At 43.1% G+C, this 12,630-nt stretch overlaps 2 protein-coding genes across 2 annotated transcripts in view; both read left to right on the top strand.

Moving 5' to 3' along the window:
* SLC26A8 (solute carrier family 26 member 8) overlaps window positions 1-12,630 on the top strand; it is a 72,168-nt gene that overhangs the window by 50,502 nt on the left and 9,036 nt on the right. Inside the window, exons 11-15 of the mRNA XM_024765856.1 lie at window positions 4,099-4,176; window positions 10,355-10,450; window positions 11,847-11,953; window positions 12,035-12,104; window positions 12,491-12,583. Of these exons, the coding sequence (XP_024621624.1) occupies window positions 4,099-4,176; window positions 10,355-10,450; window positions 11,847-11,953; window positions 12,035-12,104; window positions 12,491-12,583 (444 nt within the window). The remainder of the gene's footprint in view (window positions 1-4,098; window positions 4,177-10,354; window positions 10,451-11,846; window positions 11,954-12,034; window positions 12,105-12,490; window positions 12,584-12,630) is intronic.
* LOC112413799 (Holliday junction recognition protein-like) lies at window positions 7,648-9,793 on the top strand. The gene is given in 1 exon segment (XM_024765857.1): window positions 7,648-9,793. A coding segment is annotated over 1 exon segment (2,124 nt). The 3' UTR covers window positions 9,772-9,793.

Raw genomic sequence — 12,630 nt, 5'->3', positions numbered from 1 at the left:
TTAAACACTGAGCCACCAGGGAAGCCCGGCAAGAGAGTTTTTAAGTCCAATGTTCATGAGTTTTAAACTGACTAGATAAAAGTTACAACTTGACAACATGAGAGGTGTCCCATCTCAGTTATATAGCATGATTAAGTGTCAAAGAACTATCAGAATTGAACCTGGAGTAAGCCCATGGAATGAGTCCGGGGATCAGGAGGCACAGAAAGAGTGACAGAAGTCAAAGACAAGCTTAGGCCACAGCAGCACAGTAGGGAGGTATAGCCATGGTCAAAAAGTAAAGTGTCAGAAGAATGGACACTGAATTTGAATGGGGAAAGATAAAGTGTCACAGTCCATGGGTAAATATAAGTGAAATATAAGGTGAAAGCTAATAAAAGTCAGAAGATTGGGCAGAGGTGAGAACACGGGTCTAGAGTAAGCCCATACCACATGATTTTATGTGGACTGAGTTTTTTTGTCATAGAGCTTCTGCCAGACACATTGGCCTTTAAGGTGTATGTAGCTGTTTTGTACTACTATTTGACCAAAAGAAGGAAGATGAGTTACGTTAAAAAGAAGGATGTTCTCTGCAAGTGTGAAAAAATTTTGAAGTCAAAATGAGAGGATTTTATGGTAAGAAAAAATGGAAATTCTGGACAATAGTTCCCACTGACTTGTGACCACACACTTTGTTTATTTAGTATACAAGCATAACAAATTTGGGGAGAAAAGATGCATGTGGTTGGAAAAAACTAAATCATGGTGCAGGTAAAATTAAGTGCAGAATAAATACAATAATTTTAAAATGCCATAAATATTGCAAGAAGGAGAATGATGGATGAAGTGAGACTCTCATGAATCATTGCAAGAGGGTTGGGATATGTATAGATGGAGGGAGGGACGAAGGGCTTCAGTTCAGCCTCAGAGTTGCCTTTAGCCTGTTGGACAAAGTGCCTGCTTCAGAGGTTGCTGATGGCTCTCATTCTGTTTTCTGCTATGGCATTGTTCTTCCCTACCAATGACATCTCTCTTTGTGGTACAGTGACCCTTCAAAGGGAAGTATGTCCCCAGGGATACTGGTAAGTCCTTCCCCAAGACCCTGACTTGCCCAGGGCAAATTGCTGGTTCAAGCAGAGAATGCCCCTGACCCTGGCCCTCCACATTGGAGCTACCCCACCTCCAATAAGTTTCTGATCTGGACTCATTCAGCCTTCTTCATCCCATAGCAGGGGTTATTCTCTCCACCCTTTTTCTCTGGGGACTTTTGATTCACTCTGCCTGAGAACACCCCCACTTTTTCAAAGCTCCTCAGGACTGCAGGAAAGAGAGGCTAGGGGGCTGGCTCTGAACCTCTCTGACATGACTTGTCACCAGGAGCCACTTATGTATATATGTATTATGTATGTGTGTATGTATGTATGTGTGTATGTATGTATGTCTGACATAAATACAAACGGTATAAAATGTGTCTGGATTTCACTTTAATTTCTTCCTGTCTAGAACCCACGTGTCTTTACTGGTTGTAGCAAAACCTATCAGCCCTTCCAGCCATGGCCTGGGCCTGCTGATCCAGTTCTGACCACTATGCTTCCCTCTTCTCTATGATTGGGTTCCTTTCCTTGTTCTCTGCTTTCCAAGGACCAGCCTTCTTGCCTTGTCCCCAGGCTCCCAGAACTGCTTTTAAAAATGAGTTATTGGGCTTCCCTGGTAGTGCAGTCGTTGAGAGTCTGCCTGCCGATGCAGGGGACACGGGTTCGTGCCCCAGTCCGGGAAGATCCCACATGCCACGGAGCGGCTAGGCCCATGAGCCATGGCCGCTGAGCCTGCACGTACGGAGCCTGTGCTCCGCAACGGGAGAGGCCATAACAGTGAGAGGCCCGCGTACCACAAAAACTCAAAAAACAAAAAAGTTAGTTATTATTTTAAAAAAGAAAAGAAAAAAATTATCAAAGAGAGAAATGAGCTGTGCTCTTTTTAGAGGAAGCAGATAGGGCAGTGGAGAGAGCCTGGATTTTGGAGTCAACTGGTCAGATGGATGGAAACCTGACTCAGTAGTTCTAGATGTGTGACCCTGGGCAAGTTACTTTCACTTTCTGAGGCTCTAGTCCTTATCTGTAAAATGCGGATAAGGATAACCTTTCAGTTGTGAGATTTAAACTGGATGACAATAGTGCCCACTACAGTGCGTGTCACTTAAGATGTTCAAATATCAGAGCTTCCACCCCAGGTCCCTAGTGCCCTGGCTGGTCCATGGTAATGTACTGTCCGCTGCTTATGGAGCATTTGGTGTCTGAGGGTCTGCATGTCAGTAGTGGCTGTGTTTTATGCGACCTCACATTGCCTTGAATCCCCAGAAAGAAGGTAGAGTCAGTCTTTGTTCAAGAAAGCCTGGAAGAGTGATGGAAAATCAGAGCAGAAAAGCAAAAAATGCATGAGATGTAAAGTTGTACATGCTCGTTGTCTCTAGATCCTGTTCAGGCACTGAGTCTGGGATTCTGAGAGCCATCAAGCATCCTCTTAAGGCACAATGCCACCAAGGATGGCCCTCTGATCCCAAAGCCCACCCCTTTGCGTGTGCAGCCATGGGGGACACACAATTATTGGCAGGCCTCCCTGAACAGCAAGTTTTATGGGATTCAGTGTCTGGTTTGTGCTCATTTTAAACTAGGTTTATACAGCTAATTTTGGTGTCTGTATGTCTTCGCTTCCTTAAAAATAATCAGAAGAATTTTGGAGAAAGGAGTAGAAGGAAGGAAAAGTCCTGATATATTTTCCTGTGCTAATCAAAGCAGTTTCTTCTTATAGTGCAAGACTGCCTGAAGCTAGACTCTAAAACTCGATGCAGCAACAGGCTGATATGTACATTGGCTGGAGGAACTTATGTCTTCAGTTACCTTTTTTTAGTTCCACAGTGTATAGAATGTTTGCCATGAGAACTTCCTGAGGTTCAGTTACAGTGATCCATTCTCCTGAATCCTTCTCCCTTCACTCTTCTCTCAAGGTTCAACTTTTCCATGTTGGCTTGGTCCCATTAGCTGTGCATCAGCTGGGATGGGGAAAGAAGGAAGTAGGATGTTGATTTCATTGCAATTATTTTCAGCGATACATTTACATGGCAAATAGCAGTGAGTAGTGAGAGGGAATCCAGTAGGAAGTTATTTTTTTCACACCTAATAAAAAAAGAGAAAAAAAGTTAGAGAATCATTGCTGAGTGGTCACTTAATGGTTTAGATTTAAGGTTGCTTGTTCTTGCTTGTATATACCATTGTTTTGATTTGTGGTTACATACAGTTTTATTCCCCCTCCACCCCCATCACAGTGGGAAATTACGCTGCTTTATATTATTTTTTCTTAGTAGGGGCTTAAACAATGGAAATTTATCAATAGAGGATATAATGAGTTCAAGATTATGTCCAGAGAGCCTTGAGATTATAAAGGGAACTATGCTTCTTAGCTTTCTACCTGTATTTGCCAATCTGAATCACTGCTTACCAAGTAGTACTGAGCCCAGAGTAGTCAACCCAGGTGGGATAGGACCCAGAGCTCCTATATACAGCCCTGACTCATGTGCATAACCTTTTTTGATGGCAGTGAGGCAGAGGGAAACTGAAGTAGGGAAATCAGAAGTGAATATCGTGGTGTTTTTAAGATGAAGCCCCACTGAAGCTGTTAGATGGGAAGTTATCCAGGCTCCAAAAGAGCGAGGTGGAATGGTTGGGATTTTAGGTCTGACAGCGATGAGTCTACCAGGGCTTTTCTGAACTGTTCAAAGAAGGGTTAAATTTAGGATGAAACGCAGGCTGGATTTTAGGAGACTTCAGAGTCATAGCACAAAGCTATGGCAAGAAAGATTCAGATATCCAAGACAATCTGGGACTTTTCAGAAAGCCTCCATACGTCCAATCAACAAGAATTTATTGAGTACCTAGTGTGTGTTTAGCACTTTGACAGGACCTGAAAATGTCAGTTCACCAAAAATGCACTTATGCTGGATGGTTATACTCAACCCCTTTTAAGAAAAAAATGACATGCTTCTCACCAAGCAGAAGGCCTCAGTTGCAGACAGGGACAAATACATTCCTGATGGTCTCTCTCCAACTGGCTCTGTCTCCTCAGTTTGCATCTCTGGTAGGCGCAGGTGTGATGCTGCTCCTGATGGTGAAGGTGGGACGCTTTTTCTACAAGCTGCCAAATGTAAGTAGAACTAATCAAATAGCTAAGTCAAGAAAGAATGGATCTCCAGATTACATCTTGGTGGGGCATCTCTGAGGAGAACTGCATTCAACTGATCCCCAGTGGTGGCCCCAGCCTATTTCTAGTTCCTTTTCTTTAAAATAACAGCCACTGCCTCACAGGATTGGGAGTTAAATAAGATAATATGTATAATAGAGAGAGAATGGTTTTGAGCTAGTAATAAGCACTCAAACAATTGTTATTCTTCTCGTTCCCGTTAATCTTTTTTTTTTTTTTTTTTTTTTTTTTTTTTTTTGCTTAAGCTATAAAGTAAGCTTTGGAAGTAAGGATTCAGTTAAAATAGACTTCTGATGCCAGAACACCCAATACCACCACAGACTTGGAAGCTCATTGTGCATTCATGCCATCTGTTTTCCTAAATAGTTTCCAGAAGTCCTTGTTCTGCATTCATGTGAACTCAATCCCCCTACTGCTGCCACACTGTCTCTTGGTCAGTTCAGAACACTAAAGGCAGCATCTAAAAACTGAGTTTCAACTCTGTGTTCAGCTATGCCTCTATATACTTATGTGCCATTTCTTCCCTTTGTGTGAGACGGATGACCTTACATTTAGAGATGCCAGGTGCATGAATTACTAGCTATAATCGATTTGTTCTAAGTGACAATACAGATCAATGCCCAGTCATCATAATTTCCTTTTAAATTTCCTTAATGTTCCCTTTAGCCATTTTTAGATAGTACTAAGGGAGCGGGGAGGAGATTTTATTCCTGGTGCAGCAGCTTGGTTACACACTGAGATGGCAGTCCCTAAGCTGGAGTGGTTGTAAATATTATGCCCATCCTTTTGAATGCGTTTATTCCACCTGGTAAATATCAGGTTTCAGTAGAGCAGGACCATCTCAAGGCTGTTGCTGCCTTCTGCTCTTGTGATTCAGGGACCTTGGAAACCAGCCATGGAATATATGCATGGTGGGTGGGATTAAGCTTCTGTTTATCACACAAGCTGTCCTCTGATTCCCAGCAGAAGCCATCTACAGAATTTAGTTTATATAGCACCTTTGGTGCTATAACTCTTGGGAGTCTATTTTCGGAGGGCCACTCACTAATTTACTTTGAACAATGATATTTTTCCATTCTAGAAGAGTCAGAATTTTAAAAAATCTCAAATAAAAATCTGTCAGAATTCACTGAAGGGTAGTGATAAAAGTAGGTAAGCCCTCCCTTACTATAAATATGTTGGGGATAGAACAGCCCTTGCTTTTGGCCAACCCTGTTATGGCATGTTATTTTTATATCATCTAGTTAGGATGTTTCTGGGTGAGAAAATGTGAATACAATCTGATCAGAGGAATATCTGAATTTCTATAACACTGGGACTTTATGAGTATTAAACTACAAATGATTCCTTCCTTCTTTGAACGACTGTGGATAGCTTGTTGCAAAATCCTTAGGAGAGTAATTGGTGGAACATCCTGGCTAGGATCTCAACTAGTTAGCAACAGAACCCACATAAATTTTTAAAAAACGTAATACAGGGACTTCCCTGGCAGTCCAGTTGTTAGGACTTCGTCTTCCAGTGCCCGGGGTACGGGTTCGATCCCTGGTCAGAGAGCTAAGATCCCACATGCCTCATGGCCAAAAAACCAAAACATAAAACAGAACAAAATATTATAACAAATTCAGTAAAAAATTTTTAAAAATAGTCCTCATCAAAAAAAAATCTTTTTAAAAACCCATAATGCAAATAGTATATTCAATATTGTTCCAATTTTGTGTGAAAAAATACATAGGCTATACCAAAATGTTAACAATGGTTATCTCTTGTATGATGGAAATTATATATAAATTCAATTCTTCTTTATACATGAGCACGTTTTATCTTAATATTAAGAAAGGTAAGGGCTTCCCTGGTGGCGCAGTGGTTGAGAGTCTGCCTGCCGATGCAGGGGACGCGGGTTCATGCCCAGATCCGGGAAGATCCCACATGCCGCGGAGCGGCTGGGCCCGTGAGCCATGGCCGCTGAGCCTGCGCGTCCGGAGCCTGTGCTCTGCAATGGGAGAGGCCACAACAGTGAGAGGCCCGCGTACCAGAAAAAAAAAAAATAGAAAGGTAAAAATTTTATTGTATATTATGTCATGAAAAGATTTGTTTCCTCTTCATACTCCATACCTCAAGCCAAAACTCTGGTAAAAGCCCTATGAAGTTGAATTTCTTATCTTTCCTACCACATCTCCCTGCAAATTGTGGAAATTTTGGGAGATTCTTGACTGGAAAGAAGATGAAGATGGGAAACAAGTAATTTCTGCTGACTTCATCTTTGTTCTTCCCTCCTCTACTGACCTGTTAAGACCAAGTGGTCACTGAGTAACCTCAGAAAATGAGAGTAAGCTTGGATCCAGTCCATTCCTGATGATAGGATCAGTTCTAATTCCCAGGCAGAGTATATAGAAGAGAGGATGGCTAGGAAAAGGATGAGAAATGTTTCTTCAAGTAGGTTCGATTCTACTTTGAGGCCCTGATGATTTTACATCCCTATGAGTATCCATCTTCATTTTCTTACATTTAAGACACTTTCTTTCCCTTAGAAAGGGAGACGTGCTTACTTCTAAAACTTTGGAAAATTCACAATAGATAAAAATCTATTTTTTAGATAGACTGGTTACACACTGAGGTGGCAGTCTCTGAAGCCATAGTCACAAATAAACCACTATTAACATTTTGGCATATATCTAACCAATATTATTCTCTATAAATAGATAATACTTTGCATAATTGTGATCTAACTGTACAATCTGGTATTCTTGTTTTAATTTAATATGTAGCATGATACTCCATACTATAACTTAATCATCTTAAATTAGGTTATCTGAATTTTTGTTATTATAAATAACACAACAGTGAGCAATTTTATACATCTACCCTTTTCTATATTTAAGATAGATTTCTAAGAGTAAAACAAAATTTCTGTGTGAAAGCATATTAGCATTTCTTGATATATTGCCAAATTATTTTCCAAAAGGGCAATACTCAACACCCATTTTTATGGGATGTCCTCAATGTTTTAAATTTGCTAATTTAATTTGATGGACAAAAATTCGTATCTTATTGTTGAAATAATTGTAGTACATCATGATTAGACTTGAAAAAAGCCCAACTGAAACTATTTCAGCATTCCTGTGAGTGGAAATTCTCTTAATTTGTCACCCCTGCTGAGAATGGTTTCTAAGCAACATCGGTAACATAGATTATGTCAAGCAAACTAGACAAAGCAAGGCCAAGTAGGCAAAGATAAGAAAAATGGCCAAAGGTGCCAGCCTCCCTGAGGGCTTGCCTCAGACACCAAAGTGACAACATGGAAGCAGAAGGGGCTAGATGATCATAACCTGCGGGTACTCTTCCTCTCACTGTCAGGGTAAGTAATCAGTGACCTGAATCTAAAAGGGGCTTGTGGATTTTGGCTGTCCGAGCACCATGGAGGGCGAGGTCCTGGGAGAGGACGTGCTGCTGCGGAAGCTCAGGGACAGCCGCCACCGCTTCCAGAGGCGCATGCAGCAGCTGATAGAGAAGTACAACCAGCCCTTCGAGGACGCCCCGGTGGTGCAGATGTCCACGCTGACCTACGAGACGCCCCAGGGATTGCGAATTTGGGGAGGAAGATTAATAAAGGAAAGAAATACAGGACAAATCCAGGGGTCCATGGTGAAGACGGACGACAGGACAGATGGACCCATGCGAGTCCCAGCTGGAGGTCATGAGCTTCCCTTGCCCTGCACACAAGATGAGGATTCAATAAGCAGTGGTACTGATACAACTTTATTCCAAGAAGATGTGGTTGCTGGTAACTTGATGCCTGCAGTGCCCTGGAGCCCATTGAAAAATGAGCTAAGGAGGAAGTACTTGACACAAGTGGATATCCTGCTGCAGGATGAAGGGTGTTTGGAGTGTGCCAGTTACGGAGAGGGAAAGGACACCCGTGTGACCCTGGTCCCTTCATTGGCCTCGCCCGCCAGGCGTGCCCGAGGATACTACGGTGGCATCTCTGAAGAGAGCCCCGGTGGCCCATTTCAGCCAACCTCATTGCCCAGAGAGGGTGATGCTTTGCACTCTTGCTCAGCAGGCCTGGCCCTGGTGCCGAGGGGTGATGGCATCTCCTTATAGGGAGGGACCGGTGGCAGCAGCTTCTCAAGCAGCCCATGCTCTGAGGCTGAGGACGTCTGCAATGCAACACTCAGTGATCTGTACGCGGGCATGCTGCACTCCATGAGCTGCCTGCTGGGTGTGAGGCCCTCCTGCGTCATCTCCACCAAGACGTTCATCCGCCAGAACTGGAGCTCCAAGCGGAGGCACAGGTGTAAGAGCAGAATGGACAGAACGAGCTGCAGAGGAGGCAGGCGTTCTCGGAGGCGTCCCCAGGAGAGACGTCCACCCGGCTCCGAACCTGCGAAGGACGTGGCAGTGTTAAGAGATCGCGAGAACGTACTCGATGTTTCTGACCATAAGATGGGTTTAAAATTGGGAAGGGCTTTTTTTGAAGTAAACAAACCCCAGATCCACGCATTCGCTTCACATTGGAAGGAGCTTCCGAGAACGCCTCAGAAGCATCATTCTTCATTGACTTACTTAGACTCCAGTGCAGTGTATCATCTTGATCAGGAAAATAGATTCATGACATTAAAGTGGTTGATTTCTCCTGTAAAAATAGGTTCTAGACCCAGAGTACCGCCGGGCGAGGGAGGGAATCGTTATAGGGAGATCGAAATCAGATTTGACAAGCTTCATCAGGAATATTGCTCGAATCTTAGGAAGCAGCCCTGCCTGACTTACCTTCCCGGCTCCTCGGCTGTGGATGTGTACAGAGGTGGTCCAGCAAGCCCTGGTAGCCCCCAGGGCGTAGAAGCCCACAGGCCAAGTAGCCCTCTCTGCAGAGCAAAAGCTAAGAGGTTGAGTGAGGCTTTTGAAAGCCTGGGCAAAGGATCTATCAGAGAGGGTAGCTGCCCACCAAAGAGTGATTCCTTCCCTTCACTTTCAAAGACCAACTCCACGTGTAGCCCGGGCCGCTCGGAAAAGACCTCTGACCTTGCTTGTCAAGGAAATGATCTGGGAGGATTTAGGAAGTCAGTATCACTCAACAAAGCCATTTCAGTACCCAGGGTACAACCTCCAGCCTGTGCCAGGGATCGTCACGATGACATTAAAGAAAAATTTGACAAGCTTCATCAAAAGTATTGCCAAAAATCGCTTCAGCAGACGCAGGTGCCTTTATGTACCAGAGCATCTCCAGATAAAGCAAGTGTGGGAGTTTGGTATCAAAAAGAAGACTTCTCAGGAAAATTCCATCCAGACTCTGGCTCCCAGGGTCCCCCAAACTTGTCATCGTCACCCCAGCAGAGCATTAAAAGTCCCCTCGGCTCAAACACAATTAGGGCCCCTCCATCTACAGGTGTTGCTCTCGATGCCAGCTGGGGTCATCAAGTCCCCACAAAACGACGCCGATTATCAGACCCTCAGGTGTGCAGACGGTGGACTGGACCCTGGGATTTCTCACCTGTGGGCAGAGCCATCCCGAGGCCTGGGGAAGAGGCTGGCTTTTCATAGGTCACCTGGGAAGAGAAGAAGAGGAAAGAACAACACATCTTTCAGGATGGAAGAGAAAAGTGATTTCGTGTTAGAAAACCTCAAAGCTGAAAATCTATTGCCAAGTTATTCTGAAGTATTCCCTCTTGCCTCTCTGATTTTTGTGTATTTTTTTAAATTCTCAAGAATATGTGACAACTTGCTTTGCTTATCTGCCCTTCAAAGCAAATTTCTATGAAATTGGTTCTGTTGAGATGACTCTCTGGGTTCTTGGAAATTATTTGAATAAAGTTGACCAATTTAAAAAATAAATAAATAAATAAAAAATAAAAGGGGCTTGTGGTAGCTGTACCGGCCAAATGAGTGACCTGGCTTTGCCTTGTTTTGTGCGTTTGACAAATTATGGAGGTGAGCAGAGAAAAACGTGGAGAAAACTTATTTGATTAGACAATGAGTCAAAGCATGGACCTGGTATTTTTATGAAATATCAGTGCATAATATCTCTGAGTGGCAAGGCTGACTAACTCTCTGTGGTACCTTTGTGGAAATTTGGGAGTTTTACCCCAGAAAGGAAAATGAAGCAGTGTTTATCTTTTCCCCACAGGCTGTGCTGGCTGGTATTATTCTGAGCAATGTCCTACCCTACCTTGAAACCATTTACAACTTACCCAATCTGTGGAGGCAGAACCAATATGACTGTGTGAGTGTAGATGTCCTGGGTGGGGTGGGAAGGACGGAGGGGAAGCCTGCAGAGAGAGGAAGAGAACAAACGAAAGAGATCAACCGGAAGGCACTGTCAGATGCCTAGTACTCTCTGATGCCTAGTACTCTACTTTTGCTTTAAGCAGGGAGTCAAGGTTATTGGTGCATGGAAATACCCATTCCAACTATGCAAAGTTAAGTAAAATGCAATTAACTAAGTAGCTGCAGTTACATACAGATCTAGTAAAAAGGGTTTATCATACATCACGTATCTGAATGACTTTTAATCCAGTTAATAGAAATACAATCCAGGATGGGAGACACAAATTCTAACAAGAGAAGGAGGTGTCTTTCCAGGAACAGTAACTGATGGAGCACTCTCCTTCTCTCTAGAGCACAAAACTAGAGGACATAAAGGGGAGACAGCAAGAAATAAAAGATGGGGGATGTGATACAATGAGAGGAGAAGCACTCAGAAGAGGCAAAGAGATAGGAAGAGGGATCATTTTGGAATGCAGGTCCCTGAAAAGTTAAGAGGGGAATGTGGTCCAGGGCGCAGGTAGAGCTTCTAGTCTTAGGAGGAGGGATAGCCCTTCCAAGAGACCTGGAGAGAACGGGGGAAGGTTGAGTGCAGATACTAACAAGTGGCAGGTGGAGGGGGAAGTAAATACTTAAGGGAGTTTCAGCCTATCTTCTTTTTAAAATTTTTATCAGAGTATTATTGATTTACAATGTTGTGTTAGTTTCAGGTATACAGCAAAGTGAATCAGTTATACATATATCCACTCTTTTTTAGATTCTTCTCCCATATAGGCCATTACAGAGTATTGAGTAGAGTTCCCTGTGCTACAGCAGGTTCTTATTAGTTATCTATTTTGTATATAGTAGTGTGTATATGTCAATCCCAGTCTTCCAATTTATCCCTCCCCCCTCAGCCTATCTTCTATGTGAAAATAAAGTCAACATCACCTGCTGAGAGTGATGGAGAAGGTGGTGGGATAGGGACTTGAAGAGATTCCCAATAACTATCATAGCTCTTAAAATAGCAACCACTAATTTGGTGAGTGTTCTGGGTTGCTTTACAAATCATATTTCTAATCTCAATAAATTCTATAAATCAGATACTATTATTCCTATTTTTCACACGAGGAAACTGAAGTTTTAAGAGAGAATTAAAGAGAGAAGTGACCAAGGATGCATAAAAGAATTGCTAGGTAGCCCTGGGACCCAATCATTTGTGATGGCATCAGTTCATATGGCTGTGGAATTTGTTCTCTAAATCCTAGGTGTTGGGAGAGAAAGGGTAAAGGTGAGTTGAGAAAGAGGACTTGTGATTTTCTCAATTCTGCTTGTTATCACGGTCTTCCTTTTCCCTTCTTCCTCTTTTCCATAAGCTCATTTGGATGGTGACGTTCATATCTGCAATTTTACTGGGACTGGACATGGGATTACTTGTTTCAGTAGCATTTACCTTCTTCATCATCACTGTTCAGTCACACAGGTACTTTGTCTCAGGTAATAGGAGGTGGGCCATGGCAAGGTAAGGCAACTGTAACCTAAAGGCAAATGCATTTACTTTCAGAACTAAGATTCTCCTCCTGGGTCAGATCCCTAACACCAATATTTATAGAAGCTTCCATGACTATCAGGAGGTAAGAATCCAAATCAGTCCCACTCCTTTGCCCAAAGGAAGGGGTGGACCAGGCCTGCTGCCTAGTTTTTCTACAAAACCCCTTTGCTCCTGTCTGCTGCACTGCAGATATGCATTTACAAAGGTGGGGAAAGCGATGCAGCCAGTTAAGGATAATTTTAAAATGTACTTCGGGGGAGGAAGGCCAAGAAAAAGAGAGGTGTGAGGAAATGAAGGGGAAAAGAAGAAAGCAGGAAAAGCATGGGATGAAAATGGGAGGAAGGAATTTGCTAGATCTTGCTTCTTATAAAGAATACAGATTCTCCAGGAGGTTCTAAGGATTATTTTTTCTTACTCCATAAAAGAGCTGAAAAATTTCCCTCAAGTTTACATTTATTTGTCTTGCAGGTTACAAACATTCCAGGGGTGAAGATCTTCCAGTGCTGCAACTCCATTACATTTGTCAATGTTCACTACCTAAAGCGCAAGCTGTTAGAGGGGGTGAAGGCTTTCCTCCCCAGCCTCTCTCTACCTGCTCCCCTCCCCTT

The sequence above is a fragment of the Neophocaena asiaeorientalis genome, unplaced genomic scaffold (genome assembly GCF_003031525.2).
Source record: "Neophocaena asiaeorientalis asiaeorientalis breed wild unplaced genomic scaffold, Neophocaena_asiaeorientalis_V1.1 scaffold46, whole genome shotgun sequence".
NCBI classification, from domain to species: Eukaryota; Metazoa; Chordata; class Mammalia; order Artiodactyla; family Phocoenidae; genus Neophocaena; species Neophocaena asiaeorientalis.
The sequence above is the reverse complement of the archived record's forward strand: the minus strand, read 5'-3'. Positions and strand labels throughout refer to the sequence as shown.